Source organism: Aythya fuligula, chromosome 8, assembly GCF_009819795.1.
Source record: "Aythya fuligula isolate bAytFul2 chromosome 8, bAytFul2.pri, whole genome shotgun sequence".
NCBI lineage: Eukaryota > Metazoa > Chordata > Aves > Anseriformes > Anatidae > Aythya > Aythya fuligula.
Window position 1 is genome coordinate 41,688 of NC_045566.1, and position 24,945 is coordinate 66,632.

Below are 24,945 nucleotides of genomic sequence, written 5' to 3' on the forward strand. Positions count from 1 at the left end.
TCCTCCTATTCAGTGATGTATTTGCCCATCTATTTATCAAGTAAAGAATAACAAAACAGAAGGAAAGGAAAATACTTGATTTTTTCATCTCTGAATCCTTCCTAGGTTTGGTATTGTTAAAATTACTTCAATGATGCAACTTCAAAATTTTCTGCTTTAATCAGTAATAATCTCTGTAATTCTCATGATTAGAACAAGCAGTGCTGGAGCTGCGTTTGGGTAATTCTTTACCATGGTAAAAAATAAAATAAAATAAAAAAGGTCAGAAATCATAGAAAACATGCAATATATGACTGCATTTATGGCTTCAGAAGTTGTGGAAGACTGAACTCAACAATCATATAAAAGAGATTAACAAGAGTTCTAAAACATGGAATAAAATTTACCAGCTACCTTGAAATGTTCTGTTATCAAACCAAACAATTTTGTGTTCCCTGCATCACAAGCAGTGTTTGGCATTATTATTTCCAGTGGTGTTAAAATCTTGAGTTTAGTAATAACCTGAAAAAGAAAAAATCCAAATAGTTCAATAAAAATCCATATATAATCTGAAACAGTTCTACACTTTAACATATCAGCAATAAAGTACTATAGAATTTTTATATTTTAAAATTGCAGTTCCAGGCTTGTAAGTAATTACTTAACTTTCTACTAACTTCTACATTAATAAGCTAAATATATCTGTATTTGTAGATATACAAAAATATACATAAAACTATATTAAAAAAAATTAGAGGTTCTCTCTCCCCTGTTATTTGAACACAAAAATATACTTGTGTTCGAAGCAAGAGATAAATATCCAAAACTCTGTTCCATGGCTCTGATGGGAAAAGGACCTTATTTTCAACAGCTGTTGGCTTTCTGCCTTTACAGATAAAAAGTTAAAGGAGCTCTGGAAGTCAAAGAAATGCAATGGGTCTGAACATTAATCTTTTGATTAAGACTTGTTTTCAGCTTTGCTCTAACCTCCTCGTATACTTTCTCTCAGTCTTGCTTTTTTTTCTCTTTCAATATAGCTCAAAATGCCCGTATTTAAATAAAATTTCATTTTAATTTGTGATACATACCTGCTGTAGGGATTTAAAGTATACTACATGCTCTTCTATTTGTTAGCAAATAAATAAAGAAAAAACATCATTAAGCATGTCTGTCAGATTCATTTATATAATTACCCACAAACTGTCAAGGGAGAAATGTGGGGAAAAAAAAGCCTGTATTTTACATGCTTCAAAATTAAGATATGAAAGAGGGGACACATAACAATGGAAAGGTGAACAAGCATAAAAATTACACAAAATAAATCAAAGGATATTGGGGGTAGAAGAGTGAGTTGTCACTGTCCATCCTTTTTGATAATCATCAGGATTTTTTTTTCAGAAACATCTAAGTTAAAGCAAACCTTGAGAGGCTTCAAGAATACCAGAGAACTTTATTGAATTAATTTACAGAGCATTCAAAAACAGAAGGGTGCATGAAAAAGAAAATACAAAAAGCTTAAAATCAATCACTAGCAAAGCACAGATCGTAACATTGTAAGAAAACAACTGATCAGTAGATACTGTTTTTTAAAGGTCTCAGAGATTAAGATAATAAGCAGATAATAAAAAACAGATAATAATTTAAAAAAAAAATAGATAATGAAAAAAAAAAAAGATAATAAAGGCCACATAATACATTCTGGAGAAAGTAGCAGAACACTAGTAGCTCTCATATATGTTGGTCAGGACAGCCAATACAGTATCAGAGATGTCCAGAAAATAGAGAACTCAATAATCCAAATGGAAAACTAAGAATATACGTGAAAAATAAAAATGGACTCTTTTGGAACTGTAAGGGAGGAAAACACTGAACAACCTGGCCGTAGGCTGGCAAGGCGTTACAAAAGAAGTAAACTTGTCTTATCAAATTACAAGTTCAAGTAACACTGAAGAGAATCACATAAGCAGAATGTAAAACAGCATATGAAAGGCTTAAGAGAAATAATTAAAATTTTATCACTGAATTCAAGACAAAACCAAAAGTAAACTTGGGCACAGAGAGAGAAACAGAGGGAGACCGCGTGTTTGTGCAGCTAAAATTCTGGACACTATACGGTTCTTAACCCTCATAGTGGAACATGAGAGACTTCAAACTATAAACACAGCTACAGCTCACTACAAAGAAAGCCTTTTACTCTTAGAAATAACTGTCATCTTTATGAAAACAACTTTTTAAAAGTAGTAAACAATTCCCATACAGATAATCTAGCTTCCTTATAGAACTGTAGTCTTTATCATTCTCTGGGGAATGAGAGGCTGGAGAGCAGCGCCATTAAAAGGGATCCGGGGGTTCTGGTTGATGGTCAGGTAAGTATGAGCCAACAGGATGCCATGGCAGCCAAAAGGACAAAGTGTATCCTGGGCTGCATCAAGCACGCATCGCTAGCTGGTTGAGGAGAATTCTTGTCCTGTTCTACTCTGCGCTGGTGTGGCTTCACCTCAAGTACTGTGTGCAGCTTTGGGTTCCTCAATACAAGAAGGACATAAAACTATTAGAGAACATCCAAAGGAGGGCTATGAAGATGGTGAAGGGTCTGGAGGACAAGATGTATGACTGGCTGAGGTACCTTGGTTTGTTCAGCCTGGAGAAAAAGAGACTGAGGGGAGGCCTCGTGGCAGCCTACAGCTACTCAGAAGGGGAACAGAGGGGCATGAGATGATCTCTGTGCTCTGGGGACAGCGACAGGAGCCAAGGGAATGGCATGGAGCTGTGACAGAGGTGGTTCTGGGTGGGTGTTAGGAAAATGTTCTGCACCTAGAGGGTGACTGGATGCTAGAACAGGCTCCCCTGGGAAGCAGTCACAGCAATGAGCCTGCCAGAGTTCAAGTGGTTGGACAACACTCTCAGACACGAGGTCTGGTTTTTGGGTGTTCCTGTATGGAGCCAGGATGATCTTTGTGGTTACATTCCAGCTCAGGAAGTTCTGGGATTCTATGATTATCACAATTACATATGACTTTTTCTAGGTCCAAGCAAGTAGCTCTTCAATTAGAGATTTTCAATTTCAAATTCTCCAGTGAATTGTTATTTAAGTTGCTGCATTATCATCTGAATATCTAAATCTTTCTCATGCACTTATATTTTCAAGCTGCATGTCACTTTGAATTTTAGTACCATGTATAAAGGAGGTACTTATACAACTGCCAGATTCAATACGTAATTATGTGTATTAAGACCAGAATAACATTTAAAAGACTAACGGTCAAAAAAAGCCTGACTTGTTATAATACATTTTAGTAAATAGATTTCAGTTTATATTCTGAGCCATACCTACTTATGCTACTAATATGTTTTAGTTTTTATTAGTCTGAATATTATACACTAGTAGCTACATAGTTTTCTAGCATTTAAAACTGCAACAAAACTTTTAAGGAAGTGGCTTTATTAATATTGGTGTTGTATAAGTCAGAAATCACTTTCTAAATGAATATAGAGTATGTAGTCCTGGTAGACAGAACACTTGCTTATAAACTGAGCATGTTGAATTTGGAACCAACTGAGAAGGAAAATTCATGCAACCATACAAAGACAATCCTATGGTCAACCCAAAAACACCTGTCACACTTGTGCAGTTCTGCTTTCAGAGATATTCTGCCTAATGAAAAATATACTTGCAAGTTCTATTACCATGAATTACCTGATGCTCTTCAACAAAAGGCAACTCACTCTCACACAGTTTGAACACACTACTCTTTATGGAAGGATTTTTTTTTCCTTTGGAAAAGGTTCTCTCCTGATCTAAAATCTGAGGCATATTAAAGAAAACAGTAGCCCTTGAGACATGTTAAATATTGCAAATTTTCTAAAACTTGTTACTTTCCCTTTTGAGAAATGTATTCTAAAGACTACATGTTTCATTTCTGATCGTTCATAAGCTTTTTTAAGCAAGCAATCCACAGTAGTCAGCTTGTAAGATATACAAAAATTAAGTATGCAACAATACCTTGGCATAAGTTGTATTGTCTGCAAATTGTGATAATATCACCTCAGGATTTTTTAAGTCAATACTGGCCATTCCTACTTCACCTCTGGCAAGGCCTCTTCCTTCCACTACAGCTACAATAACTGATGCAGTGGTATGAGCAGAGACTGCAGATGAGGATGTAACTGTAAAACAGTTTCATATATTCAGTTATAACCGACTTCTTTATACTTCTTTATATTCTATATATATATAGAATTATATTTCAACATTCCAAGCTTGAGCAAGCTGTGACTGAACTGGAACACTGAAACAAGGTTGTGAAGCTAATTTGTGATCAACTACGGTTTAATGAAGTATAGTCGACTGGAGCCAAACTTCCCAGAATCATAGAATCATTTAGCTTGGAAAAGACCTCTAACATCAAATCCAACCATTAACCTAGCACTGTCAAGTCTACCACTAAACCACGTCCTTAAGCACCACATAGTATCTACACATCTTTTGAACACCTCCAGGGATAGTGACAACTACTTCACTGGGCAGCTTGCTTCAATGTCACACAACCCCTTCAGTTAAGAAAATTTTCTTAATAGCCAACCTAAACCTCCCCTGGCGCAACGTGAGGCCACTTCCTCTTGTCCTGTTGCTTATTTCAACACATTCTTTCATCTCACTGCTCCCACAACTCCTCATACTGTACTGAACTTTAAATAGCACTGATTAAAAACACTAATGCAACTCTTATCTTCTAGCACTAATATTTCTGTGCCTAAAGCCCAAGAAGTGAGGCAGTTAGTTTCAGAGATGAGGTGTTATCTGCAGTAAGGATTGGGAGGTAAATAGTCAGGCAAAATGAGCTGATGCTACCACTTAATCCCTGATTTCCCTTTGTGCAACAATATGTCTTAGCTAATAGTAAGTGAGTCTCCCAGTACCACATTAAGCTCCATTAACTGAGAAGCACTGCTGTTAAGTGCTAAGTTACAGCACTCCCTAAGTAAGAGATTTAACTATCAGGGGTTATGCCCTTTTTCTCTGGTATACTGCATTTCTTTTAATCTATGAAAGACCAAAAATACAAATACTTCTCTTAGCATCTCCACTAATTTTGTTCCCCATTTGCAAAGTGGTTTTACATCCTTTCAAATCTGACTGGAGAAGCTACTAACATTTTGTTCCAATATTTTCAACCACTGTGAGACTATGCTGTTCATGTTAGAAAATGCTGTAGAGATAAGGTAGCTATACCTCTTTTTTAACGTGAAATTCTTTTAAGACCAGATGCAAAGAACAATTATTCATTTCACCAAAGCAGTTAATAAGAAACTGAAAAAATTTTTAAATGCTAAAGTGTAACTTGCTGATCAATACTGAAATAATTACCACTCCATAAAAAGCAGATGCTTCATCATCTCAAGCTTCTTAACTTTCAGATAGGTGACAAACTAAACCTTACCACAGCTGAGTTGAACAGATTATTTACATACTAATTCCTCATGAATTCATTTAAATGTTCAGAAGAGATGCAATTATTAATTAACTACTAAGTCTAACATATGCAAAATAAGAAAGATACTTGCATATACAAGAAATTATATAAAAACACCTAAACAGTCTTGGATTTTGATACCATATACATATTGATTGATCTGAAACACTAATAATCTGTATCTGTTTCATGGTAATCATTTACATTCTTTTCCACCATTACCTTCCTCTGTTCTTCACAGAATTAGCTCTCAAAAACCAATGGAATATAAGTATTCTCAGAACAGAATGGTCCTGCTCAGAAGGCATAATATACCAAACCTGTCATTTTCTTCTAGGTGTACCCAGTTTGTACCCCAACAACCAAAACTAATCCTACATGGAATCTCAAAAAGCAAGCAGAATCAGAGTTTATCTAGAAACTGACAATTGAAAGGCTGATCTGCAACTAGCTGTCACCGGAGCATTAGTAATAAAATTAAAAATCTTTTATGCTACACACAGCTGAGTCTTCATCCTTCATTTACTCTACCTATGTTCTGTAAACCACAAGATGTCAGCAACAGCATTCTTGCAAAGTTTCACCTGAGGCCTACCAAAAACGTAATTGTTATTCTGAATGTCCTACCCAGGACAATCCGTGACTTCCCCCATCACAGTTATTACTCTTCTTTTAATGGCAACTGAAGGTGATGATGATGATAGTTTCTAAATTAAGTACGGTAATTACAAAAATTTTATTTGGAAGATGGTTAGCTTGTGACACTTAAAAAAAAAATGCAGTGACCAATGTTCTTCATAATGTGCTATTTTAGATACACTTTCTCCAATACAGATTAATGAAAGATTGGTCAAGAGTTTCACATACAACACAGCAAATATAAACAATTGTATAGACACACACATGCAAACATATACGCACGCACGCTTGCACAGTAAAATGAGACTGAAGATACAGTTTTGTTTAATTGTTAAGCCGCATAAAGATGAAAGAGAAATCTGCTCTATGGGTTTCAAAGTCATAGTCACTCTGGTCTCCAATTCCTGAAGTAGTCACCAAAAAAAAAAAAAATGGATTCACAACAGCTGAAGGAAATGACAAACTTCACGTTACTTCAGTTGTGCAATAAAGTAATTCAATTCAGTTGTGAGTGAAGACCCAATTTGTAATCTTACAGGAATAGATGGATGTTTGAAAAATCACTCTTTAAAAAAAAACAGTCTTTTTTTTTAACTAGTTTTCAGAGTTACCATTAAATAGCCATCAATAATCATTAGTAATTGAACTGACAAAGCTTAGACTGAAAGGACTAACTTTGAATACAATTACTTCAGCACTACGAGATAAATACATCATGACACAAGGCACCATTACCCTGTAAGATGACTGTTCGTAAGCATTGCAAAACATCCACCCAATGAACTATTGTGTAAAGTGTTCTTTTAAAGATCTAATGTTCTATACTGTTGGAGATGTCCACGTAAAATGCACAAAACTTGCATGAAGAAACTCAAGAATTACTTCATGGTATCTTGTACAATGTATTACAAGCCTAAAAAGAACCCTGGAAAAAAAACACTCTTTAGTTCAGTCACAACAGAAACCAACACGTCCACAAGACTAACTGAATGTTGTACAGCTTGAAAAAAAATCTTGATTTTAACTACGTTGGAAACTTAAACATGAATGCAAACTACGTGACAGGAGTTTGCAATGCCAAGACATCTTAATTATCTAAAATAGTATTTTGCACTTTCTGTAATACAAGAAACATTATGTTTTGTGTTTTAAAAATCTTCACGTATCTCACTATAATCACACAAAAATAAAGCGTGTTTAATGAAATGTTAGAGATGCACGTTGAACTACTTCCTTTAAGAACTGTCAGTTTTACCTGAATATCCCATATGAGGGGTACGGCTTCTGCAAACAGATCTACTAGCAGAAAGGGGTAATTTTCCTATACGTGTGCTATTCAGGCCTTGCGCAGAAGAACTTGTGAAATTCAACATGCTACCATTTTCTGCACAAGAACTTCTGTCACCAAGGTAAGATTCTGAGGGGAAAGAAAAAAAAAAAACTTTTGAGATCAGACACATTACATTGCCTATCAGTTAAATTAAAAGAAGATTTGTGTCATTTTTTATTCAGAATACATGTACACTTTAGAAAACTTCGTTTTTCTTACTAGAAGATAACCAAATAATACACATGAATATCTTTCTATAAAAGTTCTATACAGTAGTAGAAGTATGCAATTAAATAAAAATTAATTTATTTTGAAACCAGCTGGTATTGACGCAATTATTTTCCACAATGACTTTGTTGCAGTAGCAACAAAAATCCTTGTTTACATTGCTGAACTGAAACTATAAGTCATTTTACAATGCATAATTTCAAATTCTGAGTTCTAGATTTATGAAAGAATGCTGTAATATTCAACACTATCTCATATTTGCCCATCAGTTTTAAAATCTGTATTTGAAACTACACAGTTGCATTTACGAAAATTCCAATGTTCAAAAAGGTCAAAATAATATTATTTTTTTTTAAAAAAGCTAAATATTCCTTTTAAGAGAGGACAGTAAAAGAAAATAAATAACCAAGCTCAAAATTTCCTCCCTTTGAATTTATCTCCCTTCGAATTCATGGAGTTCAACCCTCAGAACTCATATAGTAACCTAGGTTATACGTTATTTGTTGTCTGGTTTCTTCTACAGATGTATCTTAAGATTGACCTATATTTTTTAAAATCCTACAATATATCTTTTTCTCAAATCACTCCTTAATTTCAGTAAATTAGTAAAGGTATCTTAATCTCCAGTTCTTTTGAGATGAGTAAATACAACATTACATTGGTAATCTAACACACACAATTTCTACTTAAGATTTAATATATATATTTATCTTACTTTATATATATTTATATACATATATTTATATATAAAGTAAGAGTTTTTCCACTTAGAAATTCCAGGTATTAAGAGGCATACAAACCCAAATGTTTCTGTTCTATTACATTAAAATTGATTTAAAAGACAAAGTACTTACCGATTTTTGTTAAATGAACCATAAACTATGTGATATTTTATCATGATTGGTATAAAAATATTTACATTACCATATTTATTTGTAAGAAATCTTACAAAGCTGTCACTGTGATACACCTGAAAGCAGACAGCATTAAATCAAACTGTAATTTTATTTTTTAAAAAGTAGACAAATCTGCATCACAATGCATACAGATGATTTTTAAAATTATCACACGCTCAGATCTTGGCAGAACTTCACTCAGACGTTCAGCAGAAGAGCTACTGATGTTGAATATACTGAACCTAGCATAATGTGGTGAAAAAGGTAGTTCTAAAGACCAGAGGATCCAAACCACCCACAAATATTTAAAAAAATATATTCAATAAATAAGTTACGCTCTACTCAAATTAGCATCACAAGGTTTTTTTGTTTTTGTTTTTGTGTGTGTGTGTGTGTGTTTTTGTTTATTTGTTTTGGATTCACCACCCATCATGTACCGATTACTAAAAACCCATGTGCTACCCTTCATCCCTATTTACAGGTAACAGAGATATATGTACTTCAAAATGCATTTCAGTAAATGCCCCGTTCTTTTTGAGTAGTTCTACTGAAGGAAAAAGACACTTTTTCCAGCCTGCCATGAAGCGACTCTGCTAGTAGGATCAAGTCTTATGAAATGTTTGATGCATATATGTACGGTATGCAGCAGCTGTTCAGGGGTGTTGTCCCTAGAGAGAGGCAGCAAAATGATGTAAACGCAGCTTTATCTAAAGGAAAACAAACACCAGCATAATATTGTAGGACCACAACATTCTTAATGCACATGAAGGATAACAGCACTTCTACCAATTCCAAAGACTAGGCCAAAAAAAAAAAAAAAGAAACCCAAAAAAAACACTGTAACCAACTGAACCTGGTTCAGGCAGGCCTCTAGTAAAAGCAACCACTGTGGTGACATTCAAGCCACTTAAATTGGCCCAGAAAAGACCTCAGGAGCTATATCCAAAAAGTTAGGCAAAAAATAACGTCTATTTAAAGAAGAGTGACGAACACCTCTGTTCTTCTGACAGCTCAACACAGAAGAGGTTGGCTAAGATGAAGTGACAGTGCTACACCTTCTTACCTACCGATCGTACAGGATCTTCCGAAGCTCGACTCAAGAGGGCAAACAGAAGACGCAAAAGAAAACGGAATAGGGATAAAGACCCGGCTAAAGATAGCTACACCGCACCGCACCCCACCTCCTCTCCCGGGAACCGGCAGCTTCACCCTGCTACTACTGGCAGCAAGGCCCGCGCCGCTGGAGCTACCCGGCCTCGCCCCGCCGCTGGACAAGTCGCCGGTGCTGTCCGCCGCGCTCCGCGGCGTCTGCAGCAGGCCCAGAGTATAGCGGGGCGGCTCTTCCACTCGTCCGCCCAGCCCTGACGTGGAAGAGCAGCGGCCCGTATAGGACCCTGAGGCGGCCGAGACGACGGCCCGCCCATACGCGTTCGTCTCGCTGCCTCCTCTCGACATCGCCGCGCCGCCTGGATCGGGCACCGTGGGAGGAGGCTCCGTGGCGAAGACCAACCCGCGGCCACCACACTCTCCCAAAATGGCGTCAAAGGCTGGCGTCAAAGGCGGCCCACCTGCGCATGCGTACATCCCCCAACCCCCGAGGCCGCTTGCGCCAGGGCGACGGCGGGGCGTGGATGATCCTCGGCGCGTGCCAGACACGGGGCTCCTCCGTTCAAGAGAAAGCGTCAGTTTTAAGTTTAGTTGCAGCCATACAACAGCTTTCATTAAACATACACAAATACAGCCAATAAAAGGATGGCAAAGGCATGAGGGGGGGGGGGAGGAAACGGAGGAAAGTTGCTACACTTTTTACAACAGCAGTAGAGCATTTAAGCATTGTTTCTCCCTCTGTCTTTCTTCACCAGACTATACATTTTGAGACCATTTTAGCAGGAATTTCAAAAATAGCGCCCCTTCGGAGTTCAGATATCAAAAGATCCAAACTAAAACCAAAAAATATAAATAAAAGTTGGTTATATCTACGTATCCTACAGTGACTGCAAGCAGCGGCTGCTCCTTTGCTTACACCTGAAAAGCACTGCCCCAGACAGGTGAGTGCTCTCAGCGTCTGTCAGCCACAGCTTGAAAAATTCAAGCATCAGAAATTTAAGTTTCATTGCAAATGATAAACAGCATCATCCACAGTTCCAGCTGCTGCCCATCTTAAGTCCTACGCTGAACTTCCCATTCACGTTCAGGCTCCAGAAGCAAGCATTTGACAGGCCATCTCCTCTCAGACTGAATTCCAAGTGCATAGCAAGAAAAGCAGAAACAAAAGCAATGTGCAGTGCATGCCTCCCCCTCCTCCCCCACCTGGTCACAAATCAATACTGACTTCGCCTAACCAAAAAGTGGCACCTTTAGAATAAAGCAGCATCTCTGGACTTGACTGTGGCTGACTTTTATTCCCCAGATACTCTTTTAATAAACAGATCTAGAAACATTTTTTTGTAGCTAAGTTATTCACTATTCTTTTGGAAATTCTCATGCAGCCACTCAAAAAATAATTATTGCTAGGATTAGCAGCTACACCACAGTACTAAAGACTAAATATGAAGATATGTCAGGACATTCCCACAAAGAAATACACAGAAAAAAGTGTTATGAAAGTGCAAATTTCTGGAAGCCTTTAATAAAGGACCTGCAACTGAAGACTGAGAATAGCAAATTAATTATTGCAGTGTTTGCAAGTACATAAGCTCAGACAAGTCAAGAAATACATTTAACAAAACAGAGGTAGACTTGTAACAATGTACTCTATACCAAAATTACATATTTAAGTCTTTTTAAGATCGCACACTGGGCAAGGTATTTTTCCACAGTACATTTAGCAAAAAAGTGATTGTTTGCACAAAAAAATGTGATGACACTTTCTACATACTGAATATTTATAAAGAAGTAAAAAATGGAAGAAAATTCTTAAGTTCTTAGTTTGTGTACATGCGATCTTCTTTAATCTGTAATCTGTTTAAGGAGATCTTCAAGAATTACAGTTGATTTAACAACTGAAGTTGACCACATCTCCTTCAGAGAAAAATTCCAACATTAATAGGATTCCAACCTAGTGTTCTACACTGTCATGCAGTATCACCCACACACTAATTCCCAGGGTGTCTCAGTCTACACTAGACTAGAAATTCTGAAGATAATTCTATTATATTTATGCATCATGGGAGAAAAATCAGCAAATTCCTATCTACTGAAGAGTGACCACTTTGATGAACAAGTGGTACTTGCAAAGGTAACCTGGAATGTGTTTTTTTAAGTTTCTATTTGACTTTACAAATAAAGATCAGTGCTCTTATTCCCTTGCACTCAACAAAAAGCCTACCATGACTTTTTTTTCCCCCCCAAAGTCTGAAAAAAATTCCAGCCTTTGACCAAATAATTCATCAGGAAACTGGACGGCTAAAAGTAAAGTGCTTCTGTTTTGTTTTTAAACCTCATCTAAAAGATTTTGGAGAAATAAAGGTTTAGAAAAAAAACATATGTGAACATCCTCTTCATATGTGAACTCATTCTCTTTGAATTGCTGTACAAGTAGAGGTCTACCAAAAAGTTAGTGTCTATTTCTGTTCTTACTCTCTACTAACGTGAATAGGCTAGATAAAACTAATCACTTGGTTTTAAAACTGTTGAACCAGCTTTAGACCTCCCTTAAGCATACATGTATAGACAGAGACTATCAAAGACTTCTACAGAACTACCTTTTACTGTGTACCAGAATACCATTCGGTCTCAGCCAATGCATGGTAGATGTAAAGTAACAGGTTTCTGCAAAGACAAAAAGGACTTCATCCTTCAGAGAAATATTTCCCATGGCTAATTTTATTCTCAATTACACCATAATGAAGTGTTGTTTCAAAATCTACAAAAGCAGAATTTCAATCCAACAGCAACAAATTTAGGAACAACATTATATTCAGCTGCAAGTCACTGTCCTCTAAAGACTTTCTCTAGAATGATTACTGTTAGTGATTTTCATTATATGTACACTCAAGGTATCTTCCATTTAAAGTATCGGTGAAATTTTGCCTAAAGGGACTTCATCTATCAATAACTGAAAATGTTTTTATTTAATAGAACTTGTTGTTGTTTTCACTGGTATCAATTACTATCAGAAGTAAAAGCTTGCATCTCAGTATATAAAAGTGATAGCAAGCATTAACATGCAGAATTAAATACACGCATGTGTGACATTACATACATGGCTTAAGGGGTTTTCCCCATATTCATTTAAAGTGCTTTGTGTGATCCACCATCAAAGTATGCTTATGTAAAGACAGATACTACCGTGGTTGATATTGCAGGAACAGAAGAAATTAAACCAAACTATTGCTTTGACTTGATTATTCAAATAAAAACTCCCAAGGTCCATATATTTAAATAAAGGTTAGAAACGTTTCTACACCTCTATATATACAACCGAAGAACATGTTACACTCAGGTTATTAGAACAAGCTTGTTCTGATACAGTTTACAAAGTGACAAAGCTAACAGTAAAGCTACTGCTTTACTATAGTAAACACATCTCAAAGAATAATATGCTAAGCTTCAGAGATGACTTCCAATCAGTAAAACCAAAACAACAGAGCATCATCAACCTTCTGTCTCTGAGGCTTAGCTCACAAGCTCAGGCTGTACATTTATTCTTCGTAGGACATCTTCTGGCATACAGAATACAGGATTGACAGCTTTAATTTGTTCTTCTCCTAGTAAGGATAGTCCAGCAATTCCAAATAAAGTATGAAATGGATCCACCTGGGAGAAGAAAGAAAGTTTGTGTCCATTTCCAAAAGACCATTATTTTCTTCATTTGTATGGGATGAAGCTTCTGTTTGTTAGCAAGAGAACTGTAAGCCTGTATGGTGGAAGACGACACTACACAGCTGCAAACTGTCACTTGTATTGCCCACCAACATACAACAGCACAACTCCCACAGTATGCAGAGTTAAGATAGTATGATCTACCCAGAGAGGCAGACATGTCTCCGTTAACAACTGGATAGCAGAAGCAAATACAAAAAAAATTTAATAGGCAAATACAATCATCTACAAGTATTGCTTCCATAAATTCCCCATTGGGTCTTCAGCAACAGTATAATGCTGTTTAATGGTCTCTGAATAAAGAGCTGTGCTGTAAAAATCTTGAGAGCAGCAACCTACTATGCTATAAAAGTGAAAAGAAAAAACACAAAGAAGGAAAAATAAAAGTGCACCAGTTATTTGATACCAAAGTATTTCTTCACTTTATGAAGTTTCCCCAAAAGCATGCATCATCACCTAACTGCAGCAGACTACTCAGTCTCATTGCATAAGCATCCTGCCAGTGGAGTTAACTGGCCATTCTATGAGATCAAATCCAAAATTACCTGTGATACATGGTGCACCATACATTCTGTTTGTATTAATGGAACTTCTAGATCTTCTTGCAAAGGTTCTATGCTGCAGTAAACTGAGCTAGTTACCATGTTACATTCATATACACAAGCCCCAACTGCATGACAGCCTAAAAGGTTGAAACTATACTAGCATAACAAGCCTTGTTCCTCAGTAGTTTTGCAACCACATTACAGGTATGGCCAAAGCACATAGACATATATGCTTATTTGTTTCTTGCCAAAATTATAGAAAGGGTTAAGAAAAAAGTACACAAAATAATAATCAAGTACACTTGAGGACACGTGAGAGACTTTCCTTGTACAGACGGGCAGGCCTAGAAAGGCACTTATTTCCAACCAATACGTTTGCAAATTAAATGACAAATTCTACCTATTTATGAACAGACTATTCTTAGGAAGTATAGCTACTGCTGTCATCCTCCGCTGCTTTCTGCATTTTTTTCAAGCAAAAATACAAACAGGATAACTAGCTCTTATTATAATTCAGCAGGTTAAGTACTACCACTAAATTAAGTTACCAAGAACTGGTTGCTTGGAACTTAAGATGACAAGTGGTTCAAAATCTGAAATACAATCAATGTTAAACACTACGATCTAGATTTAAAAAAAAAAAAAAAAAAAAAAAAAGGATCTGTCAGGAATTAAATCCCACAGGGGCAATGCCAAAACCTGCACACATTGACATTTTTATGGAAGTGCCCATATTTCAACAAGATATGGTAAAAAAAAAAAAAAGACTGGCAAAAATAATAAAAAAGACTAATAATATCCAAAAAAGGTGACAGCACTAGATACAGAAAACTCTGCAAATTTGTTCTTCTAGCACATCAGAAATAACTTAAGTTTAATCTCAAAGCCACAAATGCATTAAGATAAGTACCAAGCTTTTCTTGGAGCATTCTGAAGAGTCTTTCTGCAAGTTCCTTAGACATATGAAAACCTATCAATGTTAACAATATCAAAATATTTTCCAAATGACAGACCAGAGTTAAAGAGATTTCTCTCTCCTCCAAGTGGGAAGGGTGTATCAGTTCACAAAGAAACAGAAAGCTACTCCAGTTCTTAGAGTCAGAATCATTTAGGTTGAAAAAGACCTCTAAGATCATCAACTATTAACCATGTTAATGCATTTGTGGAGGAAAGACATTGACAGCTGTAATAAAAATAGCTAAGATTTCCCCCAACCTTTTACAAATAAGCAGCCAAGTGTTCTAGAGTAGTTGCACTACAATCTCATAATAAATTTTATTTGACCCTTTGAAGATATGGTCTCTATTTGCCATTTTACCTATACAGTCTCGATTACTTGAAACCACAGAAAACAGACTAGCTAAAACATAATCGCTCTTTCAGGAGAGAGTACTGGGTCAGAGAAAAGGAAAAAATCCATACCAGCAGCATCTTCATAATGTTATCAAAGTTTCTTCCTCCCTCACTTAGGGCAATGCCAGTGAGAAGATTTATTTGGTGGCATTTAGGGATTCTGAGCACTGACTTACATGGATCAGGCAAAAGCACCACGAGATTTGAAGACAACTTGTGGTCTCTAGATGCTTGCAAATTGTTTAAAAAACTCAAGCCAGTATTTTTAGCAAGATCTTCTAAGTGGTCTTGTGAGACAGTGTGGTATGTGAACCACAGCTGACTTCAGTGAGTGATACTCCAGAGCAAGTGCAATATAAAAATTGCATGTGCTCCCCATGGAAGCCTTCTAAAGCAACGCTACCTTATCCTTTCCCAACTACAGCATTTGCTGCAGCTCTGCAAAATGCTCAAACCTGGATCACAAGTTACATTCAAACATGAAACATGATTTTTAAGTTTAAAAATTCTATGAAGTAAACTTTATTTAAATTGAGAATTATTTACCATATCTCCTGGTCTGTCAGCAAATCCTCCTGTCTCCTCATCCTGGCAAGCCAAAATAAAGCTGCGCAGTTTCTCTCTGTCAATCCAATGTAGCCTACCAATCATCTTCAGAGATGCTAGAACCCACCATGAATAGCATACATCAGGTAACTGACAAACAGAGAAACAGTATTATTCAATTTTGTTTTAAACTTGATGTTGCCTTTTTTTTTTTTTTGGTGATTCTGTAAACTCCTAGCTGTGCTATCATAACAACATTGTATAGAAACAAGACTTAAGAATTTCTCTGGATGTGTAAGAAGCAAGCTACTCAATGCAGTCTCTTTTTACATAATCTCTTTGCCTTTCCAAGAAAGCACAAGAATGTGTGGAACAGTCTTCACCTTGTGTGGGAAAGGCTAAAAATCTACAGCATCTTTTTTGTAAGTAAGAACAATCTTCTTATCAACCAGTGTTTTGTTTTTGTTTGTTTGTTTGTTTTTTTGAGGGGGGGGGGGAAGTTGTCTCTTTGCCAGTGGAGATTATTCCAGGTTACACCAATTTCTTACTGTGACAGGAAACACAATTATACCCAGGATTAACATCCAGTAAAGCACTGTTTTTTATACAAATCCTATGGAAGGCATCACTCCCAGTGTCATAAAATACCCAAACACTGATTTAATAGGACACTGGTTGCAGTGGTCAGCAAGACATACTTTAGTGCATACGTTCCTGAACTATAAAAAACAAAGGAGCACGCAAGCGCTACTGACAAAATGGAGAATCAAATCCTTTGAGGAATTTACAAAACATTTCATAAAAAGTCATGACATTTCCCAGAAAGCCATCAGCTTTAGAAAAATAGTCCCGATTAAGCCTTGAACAAACAGAAGAAGCCACCTAATACCTTCTCTGGTCGTCCGTTGAGACCTCCAGAAGGTAACTGACGTTCACAAAGCCACCAACCCAACAAGTCAGCGTTTATTTGATGCAACTGGTCCGTAATAGCCAGAAATCCTGTGCAACAATAGATCTAAAATTACAGACATAAGTGTTTTGTATATTTAAAAACTGAACACTTTAACAGACTAAATGCAGGAAGATCTTGAAGAATATAGTCCTGAAAACGTGATACAAACATGACATAAAATAAGCACATTTCACTTTTTAGAAAAGTTCTACTTTTCCATTAAAGTAAACCTAGCTTCTCATATCTACCTATTTGTTCATTTAATTCAACTAAGGGACTAGAAATGAACACTTGAGAAACAATACAGGTTCATCAATTGACATCAATAAAAAATGATAGATGTCAAAAACCAAGCACTTACAGGTACTACGTGATGCTCACTAATTTAAAACACTTCCATGTAAAATAAAACTTACCTGTCCCGCATGTGACTCAGAACCCGGTCTACAGCCAAATCCTCCATCAAAGTTCATACAGGACAAAACAAATTCTACTGCTTTCCCCACGTCAATAGTATCCAGTTTTCCCTGCAAGTCACAAAGCCGACTAATACATTGTATGTTCAGCACGGCTGATCAACAGAAACTTCAGCTATACACCAATAATAAAACATTGTACTTGTTCATGTGATGATTTAGGACTTACCAGAAGTGCAAGAGTTGCTGCAGCACAGAAGGAGAACCTTGTATCTATTTCTCCTAAAATACAGAAGTTCAGAATGACATTTTTATGACTAACAACAGTACTTTTAAAATCACCATGGAAAATATGGAACAAATATGCAAACAGCAACACAGATCGACCAAAATGTCCCCATACTCTTTCCTTTTACAACCCTTGATTATTTCCTCAATTTACAAAGTGCATGTTACAAGTCAAATGATCTGTTCACTGCACAGAACAGCAAACAAATTCTCTGCTGCCCTACTGGATAATGGCAGAGCAATGAACTCAAAAAGAAAAAAAAAAAAGACAACTCTTGATTTGCCTTCTACATTTCATGCTCTCTGATCCTTATGTAGGCATCATTTTTGTTATTAGATCAAAAGTGACTAGAACTTCAAATTTTCTTTAACATACTTACACCTGGAAGTAAAACCAAAAAGTCACACCTATTGCTGAGAAAGTCTGTAATAATATATCTCTCCTAAAACACACAGTGGAAAATTAGTATTTTAAGTCACTACTTAAAACGTAATCCAGGCACAAACGTTTAACAAATGCCCTTTTTTTGTTGTTGTCAAACTGGTACGGGAGTTTCTTAAATCTACAAACTAGTAAAATGAATCCACACTGTTCTGTACTACATCAGGTATGTGCATTCCACAAATTTGATTCAGTACTTTAACCAAAAGGAGGCAGCAAACTACAATAGGTTTTAACACAGAGCCTAAAAGCTAACTTTACAGTAGCACAGATATACTACTGTGATATTAGCTGATGAATTTTACTAGAACAGTAACAAATGATATGCAACCTATTATTACAACTTAAGCTTTCCACAGGAATAAGTATTTTTAAAGCAACTAAATGATTATGCTACAGCTTAAAAGTTACCAGCTTTGTTCATAAGTAACTTATGTGCAGAAACAAGAAAAGCAGGCTTTTTTCCTCGTTCTTATGTGGTGAAAAATGTACGACAGATAAAGGTCATAAGTGAGTTATGAAATAGCAAGCATAAAATATTCCTTAGGGAACGGTGTATCCGATGTATGAAAGTACTGTCAGTTAGAAGTGCCCAAATGTTTTCTACTTTAACAGCTGGAAAAAAATATATATATATATTTTTTTTAATATGAATGAAACTCAAGTGTAGAATCCTTCAGAAATGAATAAAACAAGACTTCATTCTTCACAAAACCTCCTCTTTCATAACTCAGGAAATAAGTGTTCAAGCAAAAACATCATCCAAGATCACTTAAGTTCATAGACTTACACATGTCAACCTAGCTGCTTAATTTTAAAGATCTAAAAATTACCCCATTTATCTCCAGCAAATGATCCATCTTCTTTTTGCAGGTTCTGTATATATTCAACAATTTTATTTACATCAACGACATGGAGACTATCATATAAGATAAGAATCTGGAAAGAAAGCCACAGTAAAAATCAAAGAGAAGCAAAGGTTTGTCGAACATGTTTATTAAAAACAGTTTCTGGACTTGTAAGAGACTTAAACTAACTGATTATAAATAATATTTGCTAAGATTTATTAAAATTAGATTTGATGCTCTGCAGTTCATCTATCACTAGCAAAAAACTTCTGAAATTAAAATATAGACAATTCAAGCTGAACTCCATGCTTTGTAACTTCCTAGCTTCCAGCTCACCCTTTTAAAGCATAACCAGGTTTATTTATTTTTGTTAGCGTTATGTAAGACAACAGATTTATTTGATTATAGGTGAAATGTGTGATGGGATAACACCTTAGACTTCTAAGCATGCAGTTTGTGCAACGCTGCTATTCGTACATATGCAATTTAAACAGCCAGTAATATCACTTACAGCCAAAGCCTGCTAGCAGAGATTAATTTCTAATAGTTCTAATAGTTAGCTTGGTTTTGTTGTCTTTTTTTTTTTAAAAAAGTCCTACATTCAAATTTTAAATGTAATATCAAATTGTAACAAATCAATAAAAAATATGAACAATATGAAGACACAAACTGCACAATTAATATATTCTGGAGGAAAAATAAAGTTCATACTAGGAAATACAAAGATCTCTGCGCTAGCATTGATTTGAGCCAGTAAACCACATCATTTTGAGCAGAAAAAACACAAAACACTATATAACTCCATCAGAAAATATAATACCCTAGCATGCTCCCTGAAAAGGAAATCTGAACACATTACCACTCATTGTGATCAAAGGAAGACATGGTGTGACCCTTTAAATATTCTGGATGTGTAAATAGCACTAAATGGTGTTTATGAACTGAGAGTATGCATGCTCATTGCAACATGCTGGTTATGTGTAAAAATTTCAAACCAGGCATTTGTAATTTTCAACTCTTCATGTCGAGAGGTGCATTATTATCAAAATACCTCCTAGTAATATCAGGTATTAATCCAAGAACTATACTTCTCTAACACAAACATAAACAACCTCAAAATGTACCCCCTTCTCCATATATCTTCACAGAACCGTAAAATATCCTGAGTTGGAAGGGACCCGTAAGGATCATCAAGTCCAACTCCTGGCACCACACAGGTCTACCCAAAAATTCAGACCATATGACTGAGCACAGTACAAACACTTCTTAAACTCCGACAGGCTTGGTGCCATGACTACATCCCTTGGTAGGCTGTTCCAGTGTACGACAACCCTCAGTGAAGAGCCTCTTCCTGATACCCAGCCTGAACCTCCTCTGTCACAGCTTGACACCATTCCCTTGGGTCCTATCACTGGTGACTAGAGAATAGATTAGCACCTGCCCCTCCACTCCCCCTCGTGAGGAAGCTGTAGACCTCAATGAGGTCTCCCCTCAGCCTCCTCTTTTCCAGGAGGAACAGGCCAAGTGACCTCAGCCACTCCTCATAGATCTTCCCCTCCAGGCCCTTCACCATCTTAGTAGCAGCCCTATTAGCCCTATCTTATTAGGCTTTGTGAAAGGAATTTGATCGGAGAGTTTGGAAAAGCTCAAAGGCCGTAGCCTAAAGAAACTCTAGTTTCCTGGGTCTCAGAGTAATTCTAGAGCTAAAGTGGTGATAAACATCAACTTTAGATCAGATAATACATGCCAACAATCATCACTGACCCAAGAACACGTTTTTCTGTCCTACCTATGGGTTTCAAATCAAACACCATAGAACCCGAAACATTTTCTTCTTAAAACAGGATGTTTTAATAATGTAAACCAGGTAAATAGTGTTAACTTACTTGTAACAATATATAAATATCTCTTCACAGAGACTAGACTAGAGGTATACTGCACAAGCAAACCAGCAATTGTTTACAAGCGTTTGCACCTCTACATACTATTTCCGCTGCAGCTTACATAAGAAGGAAAAAAGACTAGATGGTGAGAAATTAAATCTACAATGGAGACTGCTATGGTGAAAAAAGATTGACAATATTTTTTTTCCCTCAAGGAAGGGGCACGCATCAAATACAACGTGTAGCGGACTGCTATGACATTTTAGCTATACAGAAAAAAAGCAGATTTGAAGAACACAGTGAGAACTAGCTACTATAACATGTCATTTGCATAGTACTAAAATGTAAACACGCTAGTTATACACCTTTATGTAAAACACATTTGTGTAATATTACCTAATTATGTTGTAATATGTAGCAACTGTACGTATTATACATGTATATGTATGTATACACGCAACAGTAAGAGACACACTTTTGAGCATGTATATATATATATATATATATATATATAAATAAATAATTCCTCTGGCCATACACATCTTTCACACCTCAATATAGTCTATTGAGAGCTTATAAAATCCAAAATTAATTAAAACTTATAGCTAAGAAATATTTCAAGATGACTGTTACAAAATTTTTCAAGAATGCAAAGTCACCAGTAAATGAACATTACCATCACAACTTCATCAAATCTGACAATTTTTTAAAGAAGTGACACAGCTAAATCCTAAAATTTTGTTCATTATACTTTTTTAAAATAAGGTACTGAAATAGTTTTTGCCATTAATATCAAATAGCACCTGGCTCCTAAATCTGCCATCATTAAAATTATTAATTACAAATAGTTGTTTCTACAGTTACCCTGTTACTTTTACCTGGACAGCACTCAGGGTATACAGAAGATGAGGATCGTGACCTATGCTGGCACTTATTCCACCACATTCATGTTGACAAGATTTGATGAAATCCAGAATTTCTTCTTTGTTCATTCGGTGCAGCTGTCCCATGAGATCCATGGCTGTCAGCCCCCAGTAAACACCACTCATCCTCAAATACTCCGACATACAGTACTCCTAAGAAGTGCTTTATTTTAGTTCTTAATCAGATAAGTACATCATCAAAATAGGAAATGAAAGTACATTTAACATTTACAGTTTATAATAGGCTAAATATTTTCCATCCCATAAAAAACTTCGTATGTAGCAAGCCCCCATACTCCATATATAACGTATGTTTGTGAATATACTTCATTCTCCTCCTTCCCTAGATTTTCTAGTTTATGGCCATCAAGCTAAATGCCAAGTTAAAACACATTCAAGTAGTAAGCCACCAATTCACTTCAGATCATGCATTATTCTCTTGGCATCCATGCTACCACTTAAGTCACCACCCAACAAGTTTCAAAAATAATAAATCTATCATTTAATGAAACTCCCTGACAAGTGCCACTACCTGAACTTTCACTAGAAATTGACTTTTTACCTAAACATTGGTTACATCACCTATACTACCTGTAAGCATTACTTTTTTCGTGCAGTTTTTTTAGGTGGCATGTATAACTACAGGAACGACATTAAGGTATTCTGTGGACAATAAAGATAGTTGTAACTTTTCTTTCTCCCAAACATATGCAGTTACTGACATTTTTCACCAAATGGAATCCAATTCCCGTGGGTTGCATCCAATGACTGACACCTACAGAAGCGATGCTAGTTGAAGTGTTCATCATGCCCAGTCAGCACAAAGCCGTGTTGTACTAAGACTCAGTACACTGTCCTATGAAGCAGACACATGCAAATATACATATACTCCTTGTGCATTCTAAAGGAAGAAGGAGCAACAAGTAGTACACTTCCAAGGTCTCAGAGTAATTCTAGAGCTAAATCAATAATCTTCACATTTATGCTCAGATAATACATGCCAAAACTCATCACAGACCTGGGAAAATCAATAAAGCGTTTTTCCTCTTACACTTTGGATCGCAGGGCAATAAACAATTGGCACGTGAATACACATTTAATCCATACTCAAAACAAGTAAATAAGGCTGATTACTACTGTTAATAAAACCACAACTGTGCTAAAACAAATTGGTACCTACATAATCATCTTTCTTTGTCCCATACGAAGCTATGTAGTCTGCATGTTTCTCCCAAAGTAACGTGCTCGGGGCATCAGGTTTTATTACAACATCCTTCTGCGGTGTCCCCTTTAGAAAGTACCAACAAAGGGTCAGTTGTATGGCCAGTTCAAGACATTATAGCATCTCTTGACGTTTAGGTATAGCTTAGTCAACTGGTAGCAGAAAGAAATACTTCCTGGTGTACTTTGAGCATGGGGTTGATCCCATCTCACTCCTGTCACTTCTCCGTCCAGCTAAATCCTTCCTAGAGGAAGGGGGCTAACAGTTTTTTTTAAATAACGCTAAGAAAAGCCGTTAGTTTACCAGCGATAAACTCAACGCGCAAAACGAGCCCTTCACCACGCGCCGGAAGGGCGCCGCGCCCCTAAGGCGATTCCCAGGCCCGACACAGGCCCCGAGAGCCCTCAGCGCCGGGCCGCCGCTCGGGGCAGCCCTGCCGCGCCCGGCGCCGGGCTATCACCCGGCCCGCCTCGGGCGGGCGCCAGGCGCGCTCCCGGCCCGCGACACCCCCGGACTCGGAGCGGTGAGCGCCAACGGCGCCGGCCCCGAGGCCCGCAAGGCCGCTCGCCCGCGCCGGCCCCACGGTAATGCCAAGCAGAGGCGCTGCCAGAAAGCCGCGCGCGCCACACCAAGGGCGCCGCCACCCTCGACGCGGGCTCGCTCGCCGCCGCGCCGCGCCCGACACCCACCATGCTCGCTGCCCGCGCCGGAAAGGGCGCTGCAGCGCGGGGCGGGGCATCAAGTATGGCCCGGCGAGGCCCCCCTGTAGCTGCCCGCGAGCTGCCGCCCGGGCCGCGCGCCAACGGCCCCGCGCGCCCGGGCCGAGGCCGCGCCAGGGGTACGGCAGGGCGCCGCCGCCTTGTGGCCGGGCGCGCGGAGACCCTCAGCTGCCCGAGCCTAGCGCGGCCGCTCCCGGCGGGGCGGCGGCCGTTCCAGTCCCCGTGGTGGGCGGGCAGGGCCGCGGCTAGGACCCGCGGGCGGGGCGGGGCGGGGTGGGGCGGGGCGGTCGCCTGGTGCCGGTGCCGAGGCCGAGGCCGGCTCTCGCTACGGTCGGCTGAGGCAGCCGGATTTGGTGTCTGAGCGGTGGCGTTCGGGCTCGCCGCAGCCAAAGGTTATCTTGAAGCAACGCTGGGCGTAAATCTGCAGCGTGGTAATTCCAACCGCGCACTTCCTTGCGTCGAGGTAAACACAGCAAGTGTTCAGAAATAACTTCGGTTTCTGTCTGGCACCTCGGTTCTACGGAAAAGCAAATGCGAGAATTGGGTTACCACAGGACAGGTATAGGAAAAGTTCATTCATTCAAAAAACAAACGAACAAACAAACCTTTGCTTCATAATTAAAACCGATATGACCATGCTGTTAATTACAACTGCACCAAAAGAGGAGTGGGCAGCAGTCTGAGGGAGGTGATTGTCCCCTCTACTCTTATGTTGATTTAGATTTAGATTTAGATTTAGATTACAGGTTAAGAGGAAATTCTTCCCTTAGAGGGTGGTGAGGCATTGGCACAGGTTGCCCAGAGAGGTTGTGGATACCCCATCCCTGGAGGTGTTCAAGACCAAATTGGATGAGGCCCTGAGCAACCTGATCTACTAGGTGGCATCCCTTCCTATGGCAAGGGGGTTGGAATTACATGATCTTTAAGGTTCCTTCCCACCTGAGCCATTCTATGTTTGATTTGAAGGCACGTGTGGGAGACAGAACCATATCGGGCTGCAACAGCATTTTGAGACCATCCAAGAAAAATTATGTATAACGCTTAACCAGGATGCTACATTGTTAATCTTCCTGTGGTAAATAGGATGCTGATTTATAATGCTTAAAAATTATTTAAGGAACTAATTTCCCAGGAAGCCTACCTGAGAAATAAGCAATGCAAAACTCATACCTGTGGACAACAATTGTATCATGTAGCACTAAATTCAGGTAACGGATGAAAGACCACACTGAAGCAAGAACATTTTGGTGAGAAATTGCAAATGAATTGACAGAACTGTTGGGGTTTCAAGGCACTTCTGGAGATCATCTAGTGCAGCCCTTATGCTTGCTTAAGCAGGGTCACCTAGAGCAGGACCACGTCCAGTTGAGTTTTGAGTATTTCCGCAGGTGGAGATTCCACAACACTTCTGCGCAACTTTCTGCCAGTGTTTAACCAC

General features: G+C 38.0%; 2 protein-coding genes and 2 non-coding genes across 4 annotated transcripts in view; all 4 read right to left on the reverse strand.

Moving 5' to 3' along the window:
* The window catches only part of MSH4 (mutS homolog 4), a 32,641-nt gene extending 22,614 nt beyond the window's left edge, over positions 1-10,027 (reverse strand). Inside the window, exons 1-4 of the mRNA XM_032192815.1 lie at positions 9,728-10,027; positions 7,348-7,509; positions 3,983-4,146; positions 394-501 (exon numbers count right to left, since the gene is read on the reverse strand). Of these exons, the coding sequence (XP_032048706.1) occupies positions 394-501; positions 3,983-4,146; positions 7,348-7,509; positions 9,728-10,001 (708 nt within the window). The 5' untranslated portion in view covers positions 10,002-10,027. The remainder of the gene's footprint in view (positions 1-393; positions 502-3,982; positions 4,147-7,347; positions 7,510-9,727) is intronic.
* Positions 10,028-11,144: 1,117 nt separating this feature from the next.
* On the reverse strand, positions 11,145-23,501 carry RABGGTB (Rab geranylgeranyltransferase subunit beta). The gene is made up of 9 exons (XM_032192051.1): positions 23,478-23,501; positions 22,747-22,854; positions 21,522-21,719; positions 18,746-18,851; positions 17,412-17,464; positions 17,183-17,293; positions 16,704-16,829; positions 15,815-15,964; positions 11,145-13,304 (listed from the first exon to the last, which is right to left on the reverse strand). The coding sequence occupies exons 1-9, from the start codon at positions 23,478-23,480 to the stop codon at positions 13,164-13,166; spliced, it is 996 nt and encodes a 331-aa protein (XP_032047942.1). The 5' UTR covers positions 23,481-23,501; the 3' UTR covers positions 11,145-13,163.
* Positions 20,441-20,525, reverse strand: LOC116492258. Its single transcript, XR_004253569.1, has one exon. It is a non-coding gene; the product is annotated as a small nucleolar RNA SNORD45 (small nucleolar RNA).
* On the reverse strand, positions 22,503-22,585 carry LOC116492260. The gene has a single exon (XR_004253571.1). It is a non-coding gene; the product is annotated as a small nucleolar RNA SNORD45 (small nucleolar RNA).
* Positions 23,502-24,945: the final 1,444 nt, after the last annotated feature.

Coding starts and splice junctions, on each gene's coding strand:
- RABGGTB (XM_032192051.1), bottom strand. Junction 17,465..18,745: donor ATTTGCTGGAGATAAATGGG/GTAATTTTTAGA, acceptor TCTGTATTTTAG/GAGAAATAGATACAAGGTTC. Junction 15,965..16,703: donor TCAACGGACGACCAGAGAAG/GTATTAGGTGGC, acceptor TCTGTTTGTCAG/TTACCTGATGTATGCTATTC.